This window comes from Chiloscyllium punctatum, chromosome 38 (assembly GCF_047496795.1).
Source record: "Chiloscyllium punctatum isolate Juve2018m chromosome 38, sChiPun1.3, whole genome shotgun sequence".
NCBI classification, from domain to species: Eukaryota; Metazoa; Chordata; class Chondrichthyes; order Orectolobiformes; family Hemiscylliidae; genus Chiloscyllium; species Chiloscyllium punctatum.
Window position 1 is genome coordinate 9949179 of NC_092776.1, and position 20912 is coordinate 9970090.

A 20912-nucleotide genomic window follows, 5' to 3' on the forward strand; every position below is an offset into this window, starting at 1 on the left:
ATAGTTGAACAGCTTCAAAACATGGAGGCTTTAAACGGAGTAACTGAGTTGGGGAGGAGGACCAGTAACCAGGCAACACAGGCTGAAGGTCAGAGGCAAAAGGAGCACAGGTAAGATGAGAACTTTATTTTCTGAGTTGTTGTAGTGTGGAATGTATGTCCTAAAAGGATAATGAAGGCAGATTCAATAGGAGCTTCCAGAAGGAAGTTGGATAGGTATTTGAAGCGCAGTTATTTGGAATGTTTACTGTGATGGGGCAAGACTGGGATGGGATTGAGTGGAATTAGTTACATGAGTGTTGAAAGAGACAGCACATGTTTAACGGGCTCAATGGCTCACATATCTGTGTTGCTGTCTACTATAGTTCTGGATGGAGATTGTGATGATGTGAGGGATGGAGTCAAAGGTTGCAGGGTGAGGTGAGGGACGGTGAGAGACGGCTGTGGGCAGTGAGGGATTTCTGTGGGGAGTGAGAGGTGTTGAGGGATGGAAGTGGGGAGTGAGGGGTGTTGAGGGATGGCTGTGGGGAGTGAGAGGTGTTGAGGGATGGCTGTGGGGAGTGAGAGGTGTTGAGGGATGGCTGTGGGGAGTGAGGTGTTGAGGGATGGCTGTGGGGAGTGAGTACAGTGAGGGATGGCTGTGGGGAGTGAGGGACGGTGAGGGATGGCTGTGGGGAGTGAGGGATGGCTGTGGGGAGTGAGTACAGTGAGGGATGGCTGTGGGGAGTGAGGGATGGCTGTGGGGAGTGAGTACAGTGAGGGATGGCTGTGGGGAGTGAGGGACGGTGAGGGATGGCTGTGGGGAGTGAGAGATGTTGAAGGATGCCTGTGGGGAGTGAGGGGTGTTGAGGGATGTCTGTGGGGAGTGAGAGGTGTTGAGGGATGGCTGTGGGGAATGAGGGGTGTTGAGGGATGCCTGTCGGGAGTGAGGAGTGTTAAGGGATTGCTATGGGGAGTGAGAGGTGTTGAGGGATGGCTGTGGGGAGTGAGAGGTGTTGAGGGATGGAAGTGGGGAGTGAGGGGTGTTGAGGGATGGCTGTGGGGAGTGAGAGGTGTTGAGGGATGGCTGTGGGGAGTGAGGGATGGCTGTGGGGAGTGAGGTACAGTGAGGGATGGCTGTGGGGAGTGAGGTACAGTGAGGGATGGCTGTGGGGAGTGAGTACAGTGAGGGATGGCTGTGGGGAGTGAGGGACGGTGAGGGATGGCTGTGGGGAGTGAGAGATGTTGAAGGATGCCTGTGGGGAGTGAGAGGTGTTGAGGGATGGCTGTGGGGAATGAGGGGTGTTGAGGGATGGCTGTGGGGAGTGAGAAGTGTTGAGGGATGGCTGTGGAGAGTGAGGGGTGTTGAGGGATGTCTGTGGGGAGTGAGAGGTGTTGAGGGATGGCTGTGGGGAGTGAGGGGTCTTGAGGGATGGCTGTGGGGAATGAGGGGTGTTGAGGGATGCCTGTGGGGAGTGAGGAGTGTTAAGGGATGGCTATGGGGAGTGAGAGGTGTTGAGGGATGGCTGTGGGGAGTGAGGGGTGTTGAGGGATGGCTGTGGGGAGTGAGAGGTGTTGAGGGATGGCTGTGGGGAGTGAGGGGGTGGAACAAATGAAGCCACTGGACCAACTTTGGAAGAAACCGAAGTGAAAATACAGAAACCTGGAGCCAATTTTTCTTCTTACAACGTTAAGGCAAAACTTTAGCGACAGGTGCCCCACATTTCCTTTCGGATTACCTTTCAAGAGGAAGAATGTGGTTGTCCGTTGAGCCCTTGGTGATGGTCTCAGATTGTGAAAGATGCTGTCTGTTCAAGACGAGTGCATGTTCTGCGATTAGAAGCATGGGCATCACAAAGAAACCTGCAACGCAGGGATCATTCCCAGGAGGGGGAATACTTCCCACTCTGTCCACATTGTGAGTCAGATCTGAGCATTGACCCTGAAAACTGTTTGGAAGCAAAAAAAAATGATGGAAAATCCCAGCAGATCCCAACTCAGTGAGTTGTTCAAGGAGGTAAAAACAATGGCTGCAGATGCTGGAAACCAGATTCTGGATTAGTGGTGCTGGAAGAGCACAGCAGTTCAGGCAGCATCCAAGTAGCTTTGAAATCGACGTTTCAGGCAAAAGCCCTTCATCAGGAATAAAGTACTCTGTTTCTGCTGCTAAACGCTTTACTCTGGTGAGAATTCCTTGCACCGTTTCTCTGAGGACTTTTATTTTCCTTTTCTGTGGATATAGATTTGCTTGCTAAGTATGTCATGACCCACTCTCACTAGTATCCTCACATACGGATGTGGAAGGACACCACTTCGACTGGGACAACACATCCATCCTAGGACAAGCCAAACATGAGAATTACTAGAAGCATGGCATTCCAACTGGAACTCTATCAACAAACACATTGACTTGGATCCCATTTACCAACCCCTGAGAAAAGAGCAGGAAATGACACCACAATAGAAAATGATGTCACCACAGGAAATGACATCACCAACTGAAGGAAACTCAAACATATAAATAGAAAGCAGGTTACAGCACCAGTGCTTCATTTGGGAGCTCACTGAATCTTCCAGCTCAGTGAGCAAACCTACATCCAGAGCCTTAACCTGAGCTACAAATCTTCTCAAAGCTTACTTTCCTTTTCTGTTCCACCCATTACCTTGATTCTAGTTACTGGTGGGGTGTGGGGTGTGGGGTGTGGGGTGTGGGGTGTGGGGTGTGGGGTGTGGGGTGTGGGGTGTGGGGTGTGGGGTGAAGGGGTTAGGATGGAAGATGGGTGAGGAGGGAGATTATGGTGCTGGATGTGTTGAAATCTGTAGAGGGTGAGACGCAGTCGGGGAAGGGGTTGGGTTCACGAGGGGACAGTGGGGGTGGCGCATGGTTCGGGAGCCAGATTGTGGATTGGATGACAGTTTGGGATCTTGCAGATGGCACTCTTGCTGCCACTGTGCGTGAGTGGTGATGGGGGTGAACATTTGTAAATGTAGCACTATTCAAACGGATTGTTTTGTGCTGGATAGTCAGAGTACCAGAGGGGTTTCTAGCAGCATAAATATTCCCTTCAGTTTATCTATTCGATTCTAATCCAATCCAATTTTCCAGAACTGTAGCCTTGTTTTCCTTAGGATTGCTGATACATATCTAAATATTTCTTAAACATTGAGGGGTTCTACCATCTTTACATGCAGTGAGTTCTGGATTCCCATCACCCTCTGAGTGAAAAATGCTTTTTCCCTTAAAACCTCCCGCCCATTACCTTAAATCTATGCACGTTCCCCCACCAAACGGTCAGTGATCACTCCACCATGAGTCCTTCCTGTCTATCCTGGATATACCCTACATAATTTCATACATCTCAATCATGTGTTCCATTGCCCACCACCAATGACCCCCTCTGCCACTTCAAAGAAAACTACCCACTCTAGTCTGTCCAATCTCTCTTTGTCAATGGAACTCTCCAGTCCAGGCACCATCCTGGCACCACCTCTGTACCCTCTCCAGTGGATAGTGTCAAGCTGCTTGGAGCTGCACCCATCCATGCAACTGGGGAGTGTTCCACCACACTGCTGACTACTGGACAAGCTCTGGGGGGATCAGGACAGTGTAAATAATCTGTTTTAGTGGTTGAGGAATAATTTTGGGCCAGGACGCTTTGGGGGGAAGGTTGGAGGGGAAAGACCCCTTTCCCATTACTTTTGAAGGAATGATGAGGATTCAATGCGTTGCCTCAGTGGAAAGACAGTCCCTCTGAGAGTGTGGCACTCCCACACTACTGCATTGGTGAGTCAGCCTGGATTTGTCCTCCAACCCTTTGAAAGTTTCTGGTTCCCAATCGTCCAAACAGAACTGTGAAAGGGTTCACGATTCTCACAGACCCGTGTCAATGTCAATGATCTCTCTCATTCCACTTGGATCCAGATGTTACCAAAGCTTTAGTTTGAAATCTGTTTGTAAATGGAGAGAACAGTGAATCTATTGGAACGGTGCATACAGTCAGGAGATGTATATTGGACCAGGCAATCACATTGCCTCACCTTGTGGGACTGATGAGTTGCCAAGTATTGACTTTTCTCATTTCCCACCTTTTCTTTTGCCGTTCACAGGAGAAGTCATTTCAAGGACTTTTCTGACGTGGATAAGCGATTCTTATCTTATAATCTATGCAATGTTTATGATGAGGTCAGATCCAATGTACAAAACTCTCAGAAACACTCTGGGAAATGTCTGCTGGCTGTTTTTTAAAATATGAAGTTTCCAGGAGGTTGGTGCAGATGTGACAGGCTGAAGGACCTCTTCTGTACTGTACAGTTCTCGGAGTGACAATGTAGACTTGTAACCTGCCTTCGCTCTTAAAAATCCTCACTTACCGAAGCCTATAAATAAACCAGAAGGTGCTGGAAAACTCTGAGCTGGTCAACTCAGCAGCTGAGAGTGAGAGAGAGAGAAAGAGAAAGTGGGGGGGGGGAGGGAGAGATGGAAGGGGGGAGAGAGAGAGAGAGAGAGGGAAAGCGGGGGGGGGGGGGGGAGAAGAGAGGGAGGGAGGGGTGGAGAGAGAGGTAACCGCAAGGTCAATATTTCTTGTCAATGACCCTATTGTCGAACGCTTGCCAAAAGAATAAAGCATTGGGAATCACCTTGCTCCAAGTTCATGGGACTGGTGTAGGACTTGAATTTATGTAGCACCTTTCAGGATCTCAGTTCACTAGGTTGATTCCGGAGGTGAAAGGGTCGTTGTATGAAGAGCAGTTGAATAGCTTGGCTTTAACTCATTGTCGTACAGCAGGTAAACAGACTCTTCGGTCCAACTCATTCATGCTGACCAAACATCCCAATCTGACCTCGTCCAATTTGCCAGCACTTGGCCTGTATCCCTCTAAACCCTTCCTATTCATATGCCCATCCAGATGCCTTTTAAATATTGCAATTATACCAGCCTCCACCACTTCCTCTGGCAGCTCATTCCACACACGTACCACCCTCTGTGTGAAAAAAGGTTACTCCTCAGGTCCCTTTTAAATCTTTTCCCTCTCACCTTAAACATATGCCCTTGATTATTGGACTCTCCTACCCTGGGTAGAAAACCACCCTATCCATGCCCCTCATGATTTGATAAACCTCTATAAGGTCACCCTTCAGCCTCCGATGCTCCAAGGAAAACAGCCCCAGCCTGTTAAGCCTCTCCCTGTAGCTCAAATCCTCCAACCCTGGCAACATTCTTGTAAATCTTTTCTGAACCCTTTCAAGTTTAACAACATCCTCCGATAGAAGGATGACCAGAATTGTATGCAATATTCCAAAAGTGGCCTAACCAGAGTCTTGTACAGCTGCAACATGATCTCCCAACTCCTGTACTCAATGTTATGACCAACGAAGGTAAGCATACCAGACAAACATCTACTTCACCTTCCTGATGAAGGGCTTATGCCCAAAACATTGATTCTCCTGCTCCTCAAATGCTGCCTGACCTGCTGTGCTTTTCCAGCATCACAATCTCGATTCTGATCTGTAGTCCTCATTTTCTCATATCTTCACCATCCTGTCCACCTGCGACTCCAATTACCTTATTCCGTTAATGGTCAGAGAAGGGGCTGCAATATTCGTCCCAACACTGCGTTTCCACATGTGAGATGAAGCCGAAGTCAACAAACCTTCTTCTGTTGAGAGGGAAGTCTGATTGAGATCTATAAAATGCTAAAGGGGATTGATAAGGTGTCCATTGAACAGATGTTCTCCCTTATGGGACAATCTTGAACAGAAGGTCATAGATATAGAGTGAGAGGCGGTAGGTTCGAAGCAGAAATGAGGAGAAACTTCTTCTGTCAGAGGGGTTGTGAATCTTTGGGAACCATTGCCCCAGAGTGCGATGGAGGCAGAATCAATCAACAGATTCAAGAAAGAAATCGATATGTTTCTGATGAAAACTGGGATGAAGGGAGCAGGCAGAGATGTGGAGTTGAACCATGATCATGTTATTATGGTGGAGCAGGCTCACAGCTGACTAGGAGAAAGTGAGGGCTGCAGATGCTGGAAATTAGAGTCGAGAATGTGGTGCTCGAAAAGCACAGCAGGTCAGGCAGCATCCGAGGAGCAGGAGAGTCAACATTTCAGGCAAAAGCCCTTCATCAGGAATGATGAAAGTCTTATGTCCAAAACATTGATTCTCCTGCTTGCCGAATACTGTCTGATTGGCTGTGCTTTTCCAGCACCACACTCTCGACTCTGAGCTTGAGTTGCCTACTCCCACTCCTAATTCCAATGTTCCTCAGGCCATCTCAAGGCACAGAGCAGCTAATCGTATATTCTCAAAGTGTAGTCACTGCTGCAATCTGATCAACGCTGCAGTCAGTTCTCACAGACAGTAAGCTCCCACAAACAGCAGTGTGTCAATGACCAACTGATGTGTTTCAGTCGTGTGGGGTTGGTGGATGATAATTGGCCAAGATACGTCTTGGGTTCGCTTTGGCACTGCCACTGGTCCTCCCCGTGTGAATTCTGACCCTGTGCATCTGACTCTCCCACCCTGTCTCCTCTCCCCTCGCCCACAGCACAGCCAACAGGTGGGCAAAGATGGTGATAGCCAGGAAGACACAGATATCACATTGAAGATCATCAACTCCAGGGTCTAGTCAGTTGTGAAAAGTGACAAGAGTGTGCTGGGTTTCACAAAAACATTCAGAATGATTCACACCGAGGTGAATCATGCTGATTATTCTGCCAACAACTGTCCAGTCTTGAGGAAATCAGAGATTGAGTGCTATGCTATGTTAGCCAAGACTGGTGTACATCATTACAGTCACAACAACATTATCCTCGGTACAGCCTGTGGTAAATACCACAGATTCTGACCACATCAGGAACGTGCCAGAATATCAGTGAAAATTAAATTTAGCTGCAACTCTGAAATGTTGACAAGTAAACTTAATCTGTTGTAAAGGGAAACAAAAAAAAAACATACTGGGGTAATTTGTCTTTTTTTGAGGTTGTACCATGGAATATTTTCTGCCCACCCAAGAGAATAAATGGAGCCTGAGTTTAATGTCTCAAGCAAAAAGGAACACCTCTGACAGTGTGGCACTCCCTCAGCACCGACCCTCTTGACAGTGTGGCACTCCCTCAGTACTGTCCCTCCGACAGTGTGACACTCTCTCAGTACTGACCCTCTGACAGTGCTGCACTCCCTCTGTATTGTTCCTCTGACAGTGTGGCACTCCCTCAGCACTGACCCTCTGACAGTGTGACACTCTCTCAGTACCGTCCCTCTGACAGTGTGACACTCTCTCAGTACTGATCCTCCGACAGTGCAGCATTCCCTCAGTACATTTTCTCTGATAGTGTGGCACTCCCTCAGTAATGTCCCTCCGACAGTGTGGCACTCCCTCAGTGCTGACCCTCTGATTGACATTCTGCACAAAGAAACACAGACATGTATAGAAACGCACGCACAGAAACAGGCACAAAACAAATACAGACAGACACGCAGGTATGGCAGAGACACACACAACAATGCACACACACAGAAATGCCTGCCCGCACACAAGACGCACAGAGATACACACACACATGCAGATACAGCTAATACACAGTGTGGGAGGCCATATTGAAGCATCGTGGTATCTCCATACCTCAGTTGCTGAAGGAGCTAAGGCCCAGACAACATTCATCCCTCCGTCACCAACACTATTAAGAACCAATAATCAATTGATTATTGCCCTGCTGTTTGTGGGAAGTTGCTGAGTGTAAATTGGCGGCTGATTCTGGGTGTAAAGGCAGGAACCTGAGATTGAGGACTATCTGATTCGCCATGAGCTCGTTGAATGGCGGAGCAGACTGGATGGACTGAATGGCGCTTACATCTTATGGTCTAGTGTAGCGTGGACGGATGAAGGAAACTAAGTTCATGGCTCCTTCAACAGGCTGTGTCTGAGGAATCGAAGGGTGTGAGCTCAGGTGTGAGATAGTCACTTTGTTCCCCTTCCCTCCAGGTTTGGCAGCTGTCCATCGGGGGTGGGGGTTAGGGTGGTGGTGGTAATGCTGGATGGGAGAAGCTATTTAGGAAGAGCCTTGTGGTGATGCACTTGCAGTTGACTTTCTTATGTTCCACTTGTTGCCAGGAACCTGAATGGGACATCAGCAGTGCTTTCGTTGCCAATGCTGCCAGTCATATTAGACCCAAGAGCAAAGGCAAATCTGACAAAAAATCAAAAGAAAACAAAGAGAATGAGACCAAAAGCCATGAGGTAAGTGTGGGCAAGAATTTCTCTGGTGTGTCTGTGTTAGTGTCTGTCTGTGTCCTTGTGCATGAATGTGTCCATCTGAGTGTATGTGTGTTTTTGTGAGCATGTGTGTGTGTCTGTACGTGTGATCATGCATGTGTCAGTGTGTGCGCGTTCATTTGTGTGCATGTGCATGTCTTTTTGTGTGTGTATATGTCTGTGAGTTTGTGTGTCTGAGTGTGTGGGTGAGAGAGTGAGTGAGTGTGGGTGCGTGTTCATCCTGGATATGTTCAGCTCTATTCAAATCAAAACATTGTCCTAAATTCTCTTTCCCTCTGATAATCACTCTGCAGCAAAATGGATGGTAAATGGTGCTCGATCTCATTCAAATGCTAAACATAAGATGTAGGAGCTGAAGTAGGCCATTCAGCCCATTGAGTCTGCTGCGCCATACAATGGGGTTGTGGCTGATTTGATAACTTTCCTGCCTTTTCCCCATGACCCCAATTCCATTACTGAAAGTAAATCTGTCTCAGCCTTGATATAGGTTCCCTACAGTGTGGAAACAGGCCATTCAGCCTATAACGACACTCCAGTGAGCAATCCTCTCCTGTAACCCTGCATTTCCCATGGCTAACCCACCTAGCCTGCACACTATGGACAATTTAGCACGGCCAATTCACCTAACCTGCATATCTTTGGAATGTGGGAGGAAACCGGAACACCTGGAGGAAACCCACGCAGGCACTGGGAGAATGTGCAAACTCCACACAGTCAGTCGCCTGAGGCAGGAATTGAACCCAGGTCCCTGGCGCTGTGAGGCAGCAGTGCTAACCACAGAGTCACCATAATGTGCTTAAGGACCAACCTTAACAGCCCTTTGTGATGAAGAGTCCCACTGGTGCACTACCCTCTGAGGAAAGAAATTCCTCCTCATCTTTGTCTTATATGTGTGACCCTTTATTTGGAGATTACTGGAGGATCCTACACTCCCCCACAAGGGGAAGCAGCCTCTCCACATCTACCCTGTCAAGGTCACTAAGGCTTATGTATGTCTCCTCCCACTTTTCTATAGTCCAATGTGCCCACATCCAACTTACTCAACCTCTCCTCGTTAGGCAGTCCCTCCATATTTGCTATCATCTGAGTGGACCGGCTTCAATGCCTGTCTGTCTATCCTTAGGCCAGGGGCCCAAAACTGTTCACAGTTGTCCAGTTGTGGTCTGACTAATGCCTTGAATAGTTTTGGCAACGCGTCCCCACTTTTACACTCCATTTGCTTTGAAATGAAGGCCAACATTCCATTTGCCTTCCCTATTACGCAGTGAAACCGGATGCTAGCTTTGTTGTGATACATGAGTGAGGGCTCCCAATTCTGTGCTTATTCAACAGATCCTTTGTCATGAGGGGGAATGGTGTTAAAGGGTTAAGGAGATAAGACAGATGATTTGAGCGGTGGAACAGGCTGGAGGGACTGACGGGCCACCTTCTGTTTGTACTGAACAGCAAATTGTCTATTTAAATGGGGAAGGTGCATCATGGGAATGTTGCTAAGCTGTTAATGTAGGAGAGCTGGAATGATGCACAGTCCAATTGATTTCTGTCATGAAAGACAAGCAGAAACCTGCGCTGTTCACCACCTGTTAATGCGGGGCCTTCTCTTGAGCTCAGACACTGATTAGGAACAGTTAAAGCAGGAGAACAGACAAGTTACCACATGAATAAAAATCACTAACTCCAGCTGGGAAAAGCTTTGTGATCGTGCGAGGATATAAATCAGGTGAAGAATCATCAGCAAGTGACCGCAGGGTATAGTGGATAAGAGACAGTCAGTTGCGTTTAGAGGACAATTGCTTTTGTGAGTGGAGTGCGTGGTCCAGCTCATCAGCGCAGCTTTGTTTCTGGGATGGTTTATCGATGGAAAGGGAGATTTTTATCTTGGGCAGTCCCTCAGGATCAAGGATGATTTGTTTACGCTCCAATTCCGTGGGTTTGGAGATATGATTGGGCGGCATGGTAGCTCTGTTGTTAGCACTGCTGCTCACAGCACCAGCGACCTGGATTCGATTCCATCCTTAGGTGACTGTCTGTGTGGAGTTTGTACATTCTCCCCGTGTCTGCGTGAGTTTCCTTGGTTTCCTCCCACAGTCCAAAGATGTGCAGGTTAGGTGGATTGGCCGTGATGAATTCGATGAATGAATGCTTTATTGTCACGTAGATCTTGAAGATACAGTGAAAAGTGTTTTGTCACCACAATCTAGCACTATTTTGAGTTACAATAAGGATAAAAAGAAGTTACTTAAATAAGAGTTTATTTTCTGTTCAAATTGAGGTCTCAAGCACAGCTTCAGGGCTTCTGAAAAGTGGGCCTCAAGGAGTCCCGCTCCAGGAACAGAAACGACAATGGCGATGCCCCAGGGGATCCTGGCTCTGCTGCTGCTGCCACCACCAGAGGTCCATGCTCCGGACCTACCGCCACCTGAGGTCCAGGCTCCGGGCCTACTGCCACAGGGTCCAGGATCCGGGCCTACTGCCACCAGGACTCCAGTCTCCTGGCCCCCTCCCCGCTCCATGCTCCAGGTCCATGCTCCAGGTCTACCACCGCCTGAGGTCCAAGCTCCAGGCCTACCACTGCTAAGGGTCCAGGCTCCAGGCCTACCGCCGCCAGGAGTTCAGGCTCTGGGCCTACCGCCACGGGGTCCAGGCTCTGAGCCTAGCACTGTCAGGAGTCCAGGCTCCGGATCTACCGCTGCCAGGGGTCCAGTCTCCAGGCCTACTGCCTTCAGCGGTCCAGGCTCCGGGCCTACTGCCATCAGTGGTCCAGGCTCCGGGCCTAGCACACTAAGGGTCCTGATCCATGCCACAGCGCCACTGACACTACTTTGGCCTTGAAGATAAGAAAGAGAAAAACCAAGACATACATGGAGAAAACGATGACGCCGGCATGGAGTGGATGGGGTCCATGAGCCCGAACACGACTCACTGTACCAACACCATCTTGACTACAATGGCTGTCGTAAGATTGTAGTAAATTACCTCATAGTGATCCAGGAATGTGCAGACTGGGTGGATTAGCCAAGGGAAATGCAGGGTTACAGGGATAGGGTAGGGGTTGAACCTGGGAGGGATGCTATTTGGAGGGTTAGTACAGACTTGATGGGCTGAATGGCCTCTTTCAGCACTGTAGGGATTCTGTGAAATAGCTTTATCTGTGGCTGCTAAATGCTACCTGCAGGCTCTGTCACACACGAGGCAGGCAGTGCTGGGTAGGCGGATTATTTGGGAGCTTGCTCCAGAAATGCATGGAAGACCCTGAACTAGGTTGGCACAATAAGGAACAACTCAAGGGGAAATCTGCACCTGAAAACCCACTCCATATTTGGAAGAAGAATTACGAGACGTGAAACATCGACTCTGCTCCTCTCTCTCCACAGATGCTGCCAGACTGTTGAGTTTCTCCAGTGCTTCCTACTTTTGTTTCAGATTTTCAGCATCTGCAGTTCTTTGTTCTTTTTTAAATTTATTCATTCATGGGATGAAGACATTGCTGCATTTCTTGCCCGTCCCTAACGGCCCAGAGGGGCAGTTAAGAGTCAACCACAGTGCTGTGGATCTAGAGTCACTTGTAGGCCAGACCAGGTAAGGGCAACAATTTCCTTCCCTACAGGACATTAGTGAACCAGATGGGTTTTACCAACAATTGGCAATGGATTCATGGTCATCATTACAACCTTAATTCAAGAATTTTTTTTTACTGAATTCAAATTCTACCATCTGCTGCGGCAGGATTTGAACCAGCGTCACAAGAACATTATGTGGGTCTCTGGATTAAAAGTCCAGTGATAATACCACTAGGCCATCGCCTCCTATATCTCTCCTATTCTTTTTATCTTTCTCTCTCTCACACTCCTCTCTTTTTGCTTTCTCTTTCCCCTCTTTAGAACATATGACTGAACAGCACAGGAACAGGCTCTTTGGCCCACGATGTTGTGCCAAACGTGATGCAAAATTAAACAAATCCCTTCTGCCTGCCCCTGGTCCATATCCCTCCATTCCTTGCGTATTCATGTGTTTATCTACAAGTCCCTTAAATGCCCCTATGATATTTACGTGGAACACCACCCCTGGCACTGTGTTCCAGACTCCTACCACCTTCTGTGTAAAAAAACTTGCCCCTCACATCTCCTTTGAACTTGCCCCCACTCACCTTAAGTGCATGCCCCCCTACTATTAGGCATTTCAACTCTGGGGAGAAAGATTCTGACCGTCAAGCCCATCTATACATCTCATAATTTAATAGACTTCTATCAAGGCTCCCATAAGCCTCTGCCGCTCCAGAGAAAATTATCCAAGTTTGCCCAGCCTCTCCTTATAGATCATAGCCCTAATCCAGGCAGCATCCTGGTAAACCTCTTCTGCACCCTCTCCAAAGCCTGCACATCCTTCCTGTAATGTGGCGACCAGATATGAACAGAATAATCTGTGTGGCCGAACCAAAATCTCATAAAGCTGCAGCATGACTCTTGTACTCAATTCCCCAAACAGTAACAACAAGAATAACATAGGCCTTCTTTACCATCTACTTGTGTGGCTACTTTCAGGGAGCTATGGACTTGAACCCCAAGATCCCTCTGTACATCAATGGTGTTCAGGGTCCTGCTACTGACTGTATACTTTTCCTTAACATTTGGTCTCCCAATGTGTAGTACCTCACACTTACCCGGATTAAATTCCATCTGCCATTTCTCCGCTCATGTCTGCAACTGATCTATATCCTCCTGTATCCTTTGGCAACCTTCTATGCTATCCACAACTCATCTCAGCAGGACTTACACATTTAATGGTAAGGTCCTAGGGAGTGTTGCTGATCAAAGAGACCTTGGAGTGCAGGTTCATAGCTCCTTGAAAGTGGAGTCGCAGATAGATAGGATAGTGAAGAAGGCATTTGGTATGCTTTCCTTTATTGGTCGGAGTATTGAGCACAGGAGTTGGGAGGTCATGTTGCGGCTGTACAGGACATTGGTTAGGCCACACGCAATTCTGGTCTCCTTCTATAGGAAGGATGTTGTGAAACTTGAAAAGTTGCTGAAAAGATTTACAAGGATGTTGCCAGGGTTGGAGGATTTGAGTTATAGGGAGAGGCTGAACAGGCTGGGGCTGTTTTCCCTGGAGTGTCGGAGGCTGAGGGGTGACCTTATAGAGGTTTACAAAAATATGAGGGTCATGGATAGGATAAATAGACAAAGTCTTTTCCCTGGGGTCGGGGAGTCTAGAACTAGAGGGCAGGGGTTTAGGGTGAGAGGGGAAAGATATAAAAGAGACCTAAGGGGCAACTTTTTCACGCAGAGGGTGGTACGGGCAAGGAATGAGCAGCCAGAGGGAGTGGTGGAGGCTGGTACAATTGCAACATTTAAGAGGCATTTGGAATGGTATATGAATAGGGAGAGTTTGGAGGGATATGGGCCGGGTGCTGGCAGGTGGGACTAGATTGGATTGGGATATCTGGTCGGTTTGGATGGGTTGGACCAAAGGGTCTGTTTCCATGCTGTACATCTCTATGACTCTCTATGACTCTAACTCCACTGATCTTTGAATCATCTGCAAACTTACTAGTCCACCCATCTACATTTTTAATGAAGTCAGTTATCTACATCACAAACAGCAGAGGTCTCAGTACAGATCCCAGCAGGACACCACTAGATCCTGACCTCCAGCTTTCCACCACTACCCTCTGCCTTCCATGGGTAAGCCAATTCTAAATCCAAGTGGCCAAGTCACTGTGGATCCCATGCATCTTAATATTCTGGATGAACCTGCCATGAGGGACCTCGTTTAAAGCCTTACTAAAATCCATGTAGACAATATCTACTACTTTACCCTCATCGATCAGCTTCGTCACCTCCTCGAAAACTTCAATCAAGTCAGGAAGACCTGACCTGCCCTGCACAAAACCATGCTGACTGCCCCTAATTAGTCCATGCTTTTCCAAATGTGAGTCAATCCTATTCCTAAGAATTCTCTCCAATAGCTTCCAGTGTGAGACTCACTGGCCCATAGTTTCCTGGAATATCATTATTTCCCTTCTTGAACAGAGGAACACCATTAGCTACTCACCTGTCCTCTGGTACCTCTCCAGTGGCTAGCAAGAATACAAAGATAGAGTCGTAGAGCTGTACAGCACGGAAACAGACCCTTCGGTCCAACCCATCCATGCCAACCGGATATCCCAACCTAATCTAGTCCCATTTGCCAACACTTGGCCCATATCCCTCCAAACCCTTCCTATTCATATACCCATCCAAATGCCTTTTAAATGTTGCAATTGTACCAGCCTCCACCACTTCCTCTGGCAGCCCATTCCATGCACGTACCACCCTCTGTGTGAAAAAGTTGCCCCTTAAATCCCTTTTATATCTTTCCCCTCTCATCCTAAACCTGTGCCCTCTAGTTCTGGACTCCCTCACCCCAGGGAAAAGACTGTCTATTTATCCTATCCATGCCTTTCATGATTTTATAAACCTCTATAAGGTCACGTCCTCAGCCTCCAATGCTCCAGGGAAAATAGCCCCAGCCTGTTCAGCCTCTCCTTGTAGCTCAAATCCTCCAACCCTGGCAACATCCTTGTAAATCTTTTCTGAACTCTTTCAAGTTTCACAACATCCTTCTGATAGGAAGGAGACCAGAATTACACACAATATTCCAAAAGTGGTGTAACCAATGTCCTGTACAGCCACAGCGTGACCTCTCAACTCCTGTACTCAATACTCTGACCAATAAAGGAAATCATACCAAATGCCTTCTTCACTATCCTACCTAACAGTGACTCTACTTTCAAGGAGCTATGAACCTACACTCCAAGGTCTCTTTGTTCAGCAAAACTCCCTAGGACCTTACCATTAAGTGTATAAGTCCTGCTAAGATTTGCTTTCCTAAAATGTAGCACCTCTCATTTATCTAAATTAAACTCCATCTGCCACTCATCAGCCCACTGGCCCATCTAATCCAGATCCCATTGTAATCTGAGGTAATCTTCTTCGCTGTCCACTACACCTCCAATTTTGGTGAAAGTCTTGGTAAAAGTCCAGCAATCTCCTATCTTGCCTCTCTCAGTAACCTGGATAGACACCATTGGGCCCTGGGGACTTATCCACCTTAAGGCTCTTCAAGAGACCCAACATCACTTCTTTCTTGATCTCAAAATGCCCGAGCATATTAGCATGCTCCCCTCTAATCTCACTATCCTCCATAGCCACCTCCTGGGTGAATACTGACCTTTCTCTCTCTTTCTTTTACTCTCACTATGTTTTCTCTTGTTCCTTTTTCTCTCTCTCTCTCTCTCTCTCTCTCTCTTTCTCTCTCTTTGGAAGCTGGTTTCTTTGACCCCTGCCAGTTCATTTTGTGTGGTAGACGATTAAAAAGTAGGATTCACTCCTCCACAGTGCAGCTCAAAGAGTGTTAGTGGTACGGGTCCAGTCACCCTTCTTCAGAACTGCTCACTGGACCTGAAATGTTAACTCTGTTTCTCTCTCCAGGTGCTGCCAGACCTGCTGAGTTTCTCCAGTAATTTCTGTTTTTGTTTAAGATTTCCGGCATCCTCAGTTTTTTGTTTTACATTAATCCAGAGTTGCAGGAAATGTTCTGGAGACTTGGGTTCGAATCCTGACAGGGTGATTAAAAAAAAAACAAATCTGGACTGAAGGGTCTAGTGATGACCATGAAACCATTGTGAATTGTTGTAAAAACTCATCTGGTTCACTCAACATCCTTTAGGGAAGGAAACTATTGCCTTTATCTGGTCTGGCCTACACGTGACTCCTCACCCACAGCAATGTGGTTGACTGTTATCTGCCTTTTGGCCAATAAATGCTGTCCACGTCCTGTGAATGAATTTTTAAAAATTAATTTAGTGGATTTAGCTGAGGAATTTATGTGTGAAATGCATACTTTCACCTGCCCCTCTGTTGCCTATTCTCTGATCTTTTGCTGTCTGTTAATTTTATGGTACATTTTGTGTCCTTTAGATAAAGGGTGTTTATTCAGCCCATTTTTAATCAATGGCTTTTAAATTGACTTTTCAGCTCAGTGATTTGGATCCATTAATATTGAAAAGCAGGCAACTGGCTGGTAGGTCATTTCAGAGTGACGTTTAAACTGTTTTTGTAATCTTAAGTTTATCATTTGTTTTCTCCACATTAAACGTGAATCCTTGTCTCTTTGGAAGCGTTAATTGTAGGAAATGCGGTTCATAATTCCTGCCCCTCAGCCTTTCATGTTCTCCCCTCTGACTCCTGTCCAATGGTGAAACATACTCATTTTGCAAGGTGACCTTCTAACTCCAAAACTGACCCATCACCCCTCTCACTGACCCATCACCCCTCTCACTGACCCATCACCCCTCTCACTGACCCATCACCCCTCTCACTGACCCATCACCCCTCTCACTGACCCATCACCCCTCTCACTGACCCATCACCCCTCTCACTGACCCATCACCCCTCTCACTGACCCATCACCCCTCTCACTGACCCATCACCCCTCTCACTGACCCATCACCCCTCTCACTGAATTTTGTCTCTGTAACTTTGACCCATTTCTAACACCTGCTTCAGCTCATTGTCTGTGGAAGCCCTCTCCTATGTCTCTGTTCCCTCTGACCCGGGCTATTCCACTGTGCACCCTCACATCCTCTGCCCTCCACCCCAAAACGGAGCTGTCTGTGCCCTGACTCTCACCCAGTCTCGATTGCCCATTAGCCCCTGTGCTTGTTAATCTGGCAAGGCTCCCAGTTCAGCCCTATTCTGACTTTAACACCCTCTTCCCAGTGTTCGAACCTTTCCCCCATGGCATCATTCCCCACCAAACCTTGGAACTCTAAGACCTGTGCACGTTTCCAAGTTTAGTCTTTTGAGCAATCCTGGTCTTCATCACTCCATGCATTAGTGGCCACGCCTTCAGCTGCCCGGGTTCAAAGCTCTGCGATTCCCTCCTTAAATCTTTCTACCTTGCTTCCACTTGCTCACTTTCTCTCTCTTTCTTTCTTTCTCTCTCTCTGTAATTCTGTCTCTTCCTCTCTCTCTGTATCTCTCTTTGTCTCTCTTTCTGTCTCTGTCTCTCTTGTTCTCTCTTTGCCTCTTTCACTCCTGTCTCATTCTCTCTCTGCCTCCCTCTCTGTCCGTCATTCTGTCTCTCCACCTCTCTCTCTGTATCTCTCTTTGTCTCTCTTTCTGTCTCTGTCTCTCTTATTTGCTGTCTCATTCTCTCTCTGCCTCTTTCACTCTCTCTTTCTCCTTTAGTATCTCACTCTGTTGCTCTGTTTCTCCCTCACTCTGTCTTTGCCTCTGTCTCTGTCTCACCTTATCTTTCTCTATCTTTCTCTTTCTATCCTTCACTGTCACTCTTTCCTTCTGTTTGTTTCTCTCGATCTCTCTCTCAGTTTCTTCCTTTGCCTCTCTCTCTCTCTCTCCATCTCAGTGTCTCAATCTGTCCGTCTATCTCTCCGTTCGGATGTTCTGACCTGTTTGCCTACCTGACCTAATGTTCCTGTACGTGTCTTAGTGTTTAAGCTCAGGATGTTCCAGTCTGTGTTTCAACCACTGAGGTACTTTCTGAAGAATGTAGTTCTTGTTGTAATGTGGGAAGCGTGACAGCCATTTTTGTGCACAGGGAGAGCCCACAAGCAGCCACAGGCCAGATTAAACCACTTTTATCTGAGGTTTTATTTGTGCAATGAGTCGTGGACAGTTTGGGGGGGAGGAAACCTTCATGGCTAATCTTGAAAATGGGATCTTTCTGTGCCCACCTGGAGGGGGAAGGGGGCAGTCAGATGGGACCTCAGTTTTTGGTCTCACCTGAAGGAGGCAGCGGACCCTGCGGAACTGGGAGTGTGGGTCTTGTTTTCTGTGGACTATGGGCTTGAACCCAGAACCTTTGGCATCAGAGAGGAGAGAGCCAGCCATGAGCTGCTGTTCACAACCTCAAATAACAAGGTGGAGGGTTAAAAACCTAGCAGCAGTGTGTTCCCGAAAATGAAAGGTCTCCACTCCATCTTCTTTCCAAACTTGTAAACGTTTTTGGGTTGTGACCTGTGGATTGGAGTGAGAGGGAAGGTGGCCATTGCATTGACTATTTCTCAGTTTAGGTTTGAACTCTTGTTCAGTAAACTTGTTCAGTGTCTGCTCCTGGTCACAGAGGGACCCACGATGTAGACCAGGGTGCTCCAGCCCAGGGCAGGTGAAGGTGGGAGGAGGGACCCACTGATGTAGACCAGGCTGCTCCCCATAGGGGAATGGGAAGGTGCAGGGGCATGTCATTTTGTGACAGCACCAGTGAGTAAACATCAAGAAGATCAGGATAAAAGCAAATTACTGCGGATGCTGGAATCTGAAACCAAAAGAGAAAATGCTGGAAAATCTCAGCAGGTCTGGCAGCATCTGTAGCTTTGACAAAGGGTCAGTTAGACTCGAAACGTCAGCTCTTTTCTCTCCTTACAGATGCTGCCAGACCTGCTGAGATTTTCCAGCATTTTCTCTTTTGGTCAAGTAGATCAGGTTTGACGAGCAGTAAACATGAAGTTAAGAAAAAATCTCACACAATTCCAAAGCAATTAATTGATTGTTTTAAATCAGTGAGTGAGAAATAAAGATGAGTAATACAAAAGTGCCAAGCAGCAAATGACTACAACATTTTTGATTCACCAACTTGGTTAAGAAATAGCTCAGAGTGAGACCGTCGAGGCCCTGAGTCCCTATTATGAGGGAAGGGGAAGGGGACTGAGGCAGAGTGGGAGAGAGTGAATGTTGACCTTGTGTCGGTGAATGTTATCAGCTGTTGGAATTCCCCTCGTGCATACCTCCCCACCCCCCCACCCCCTTCCCTCACACACTCCCCGTCCCCTCACATTCACCTCCTCCCCCATATAATACCCCTACCATCACACACCCCCTCCCCCACACGCACCACCTCTCCCACATAATATCCCTCCCCTCTATCTCTCTCTCTCTCCCCTCCCTCCATCTCTCTCTCCCCCCGATCTCTCCCTCACCCCTTCTTCCCCTCTCACCCATCCATTTGTCCTCCTCCCTCGTACCCTGTGCAGTCTCAGGAAGCGTGCTCCTCCATCTTGCCTGCTGTCCCTTCTGGGACTGGTCCCAGGGTGGGGTGAGGTACTGAGTCTCGTCTTCGCCCAGTCCACTGGGTGCCTCCGCCCCAGACCCACTCACCACCTTGTTCTCTCACCCACTCATTGGACAGAGATGACTGAGGGTGAGTTTAACTTGAGGGTCACCGTGCCTCAGGCGAGGGGAGAGGTTGGGAAGGAGAGTCCTTCATGGGAACCTCAGCCGGTGATGGGAATTGAACCCATGCTGTTGGTGATGTTTTGCATCACAGGCCAGCCGTCCAGCCGTCCAGCCAGCTGAGTGAGGTTGCTGGGATCCAGTAGGAATGCTGTCAGTCAGGGCAAGCAAACACATCTTAGCGTCTGTGTTCCTAGTTTCACTCAGTGTCTGTTGTACCTTGCAGAGCAAGGGATTGACCTGGTCAAACAAGGCTACTACTCTGAGGCTGTGGAACTCTTTACAGAGGCTGTCCAGTTTGATCCCAAGGATCACAGGTAATGAAACTACCCAGGCTGTGTTTGGCTGGAATGTTTGTGTGGGGGTGGGGGGGGGGGGGGGTGGGGGGGTGCGGGTGGTATGGTGGGGATGCAAAGAAGATAACCAGCTCTGGTTGGTCAAAGTCCTGTGTTTTCTGAGGCGGTGTAAGAGACCAATAACCAATCAGTGTCCAGGAGGTGGAACCTTCTTTTGAATACTTCCTTTATTTCAAAAATATACTTTATTCACAAAAAAATAGTCTCTTTGTGTATTGACACAAAACAGTTTGGTTCTGTACAGTAGCATGTGGGCGGCACGGTGGCACAGTGGCTAGCACTGCTGCCTCACAGAGCCAGAGACCCGGGTTCAATTCCTGCCTCAGGCGACTGACTGTGTGGAGTTTGCACATTCTCCCCGTGTCTGCGTGGGTTTCCTCCGGGTGCTCCGGTTTCCTCCCACAGTCCAAAGATGTGCAGGTCAGGTGAATTAGCCACGCTAAATTGCCCGTAGTGTTAGGCAAAAGGGGTAAATGTAGGGGAATGGATGGGTTGCGCTTCGGTGGATCGGTGTGGACTTGTTGGGCCGAAGGGCCTGTTTCCACACTGTAAGTAATCTAATCTAATCTAATCTAATGTCAAGTAAACAAACAAAACGTTGGACTTTGACTCTATTAGAAAAAAAACAAAATAAAAATACAAAGGAATTATCCAAATGTCGGATTATCTGGCAAGATCACAATTTCCCCAATGCTTGGCTAAACTCAGCATTCAATTATTCGGAATTCAATTAACCACACGAAATATTCCCTCCTATGTCCTTCAGATAATCGAGGTTTCTCTCTACTAATATTTACATATATGCGAAGCACTGGGTGTGTCCAATAACTGAACGGAACCCCATTTACCTTCAGCAGGAAGACCTCAGGCAGTGGTCTTTCCCCCTGCACCTTGGCAGCTGCCCCAATCTCTAGAATCTTCTTTGAAAGATGACACTGCCAGTCACACAGGAAATGGTGCATCATGGTAGTGTCACTGGGTTAGTTACCCAGAGGGCTGTTGGTGGAGGCGGGGAGGCAGTGGTGGGGGAGTAATTAGGGTTAGGGTCAGTCAGGAACACGGGAGCC

General features: G+C 47.8%; 1 protein-coding gene across 3 annotated transcripts in view; it reads left to right on the forward strand.

The window, feature by feature from the left end:
* The window catches only part of LOC140463333 (uncharacterized), a 150830-nt gene that overhangs the window by 71175 nt on the left and 58743 nt on the right, over positions 1 to 20912 (forward strand). For all 3 annotated transcript variants that reach the window (XR_011954659.1, XM_072557139.1, XM_072557140.1), the window contains exons 6-8: positions 8094 to 8219; positions 16274 to 16319; positions 19716 to 19806. Coding sequence is in view for 2 of the 3 variants with exons in the window: in XM_072557139.1 (XP_072413240.1) it covers positions 8094 to 8219; positions 16274 to 16319; positions 19716 to 19806 (263 nt within the window). In the remaining variant the exon portion in view is untranslated. The remainder of the gene's footprint in view (positions 1 to 8093; positions 8220 to 16273; positions 16320 to 19715; positions 19807 to 20912) is intronic.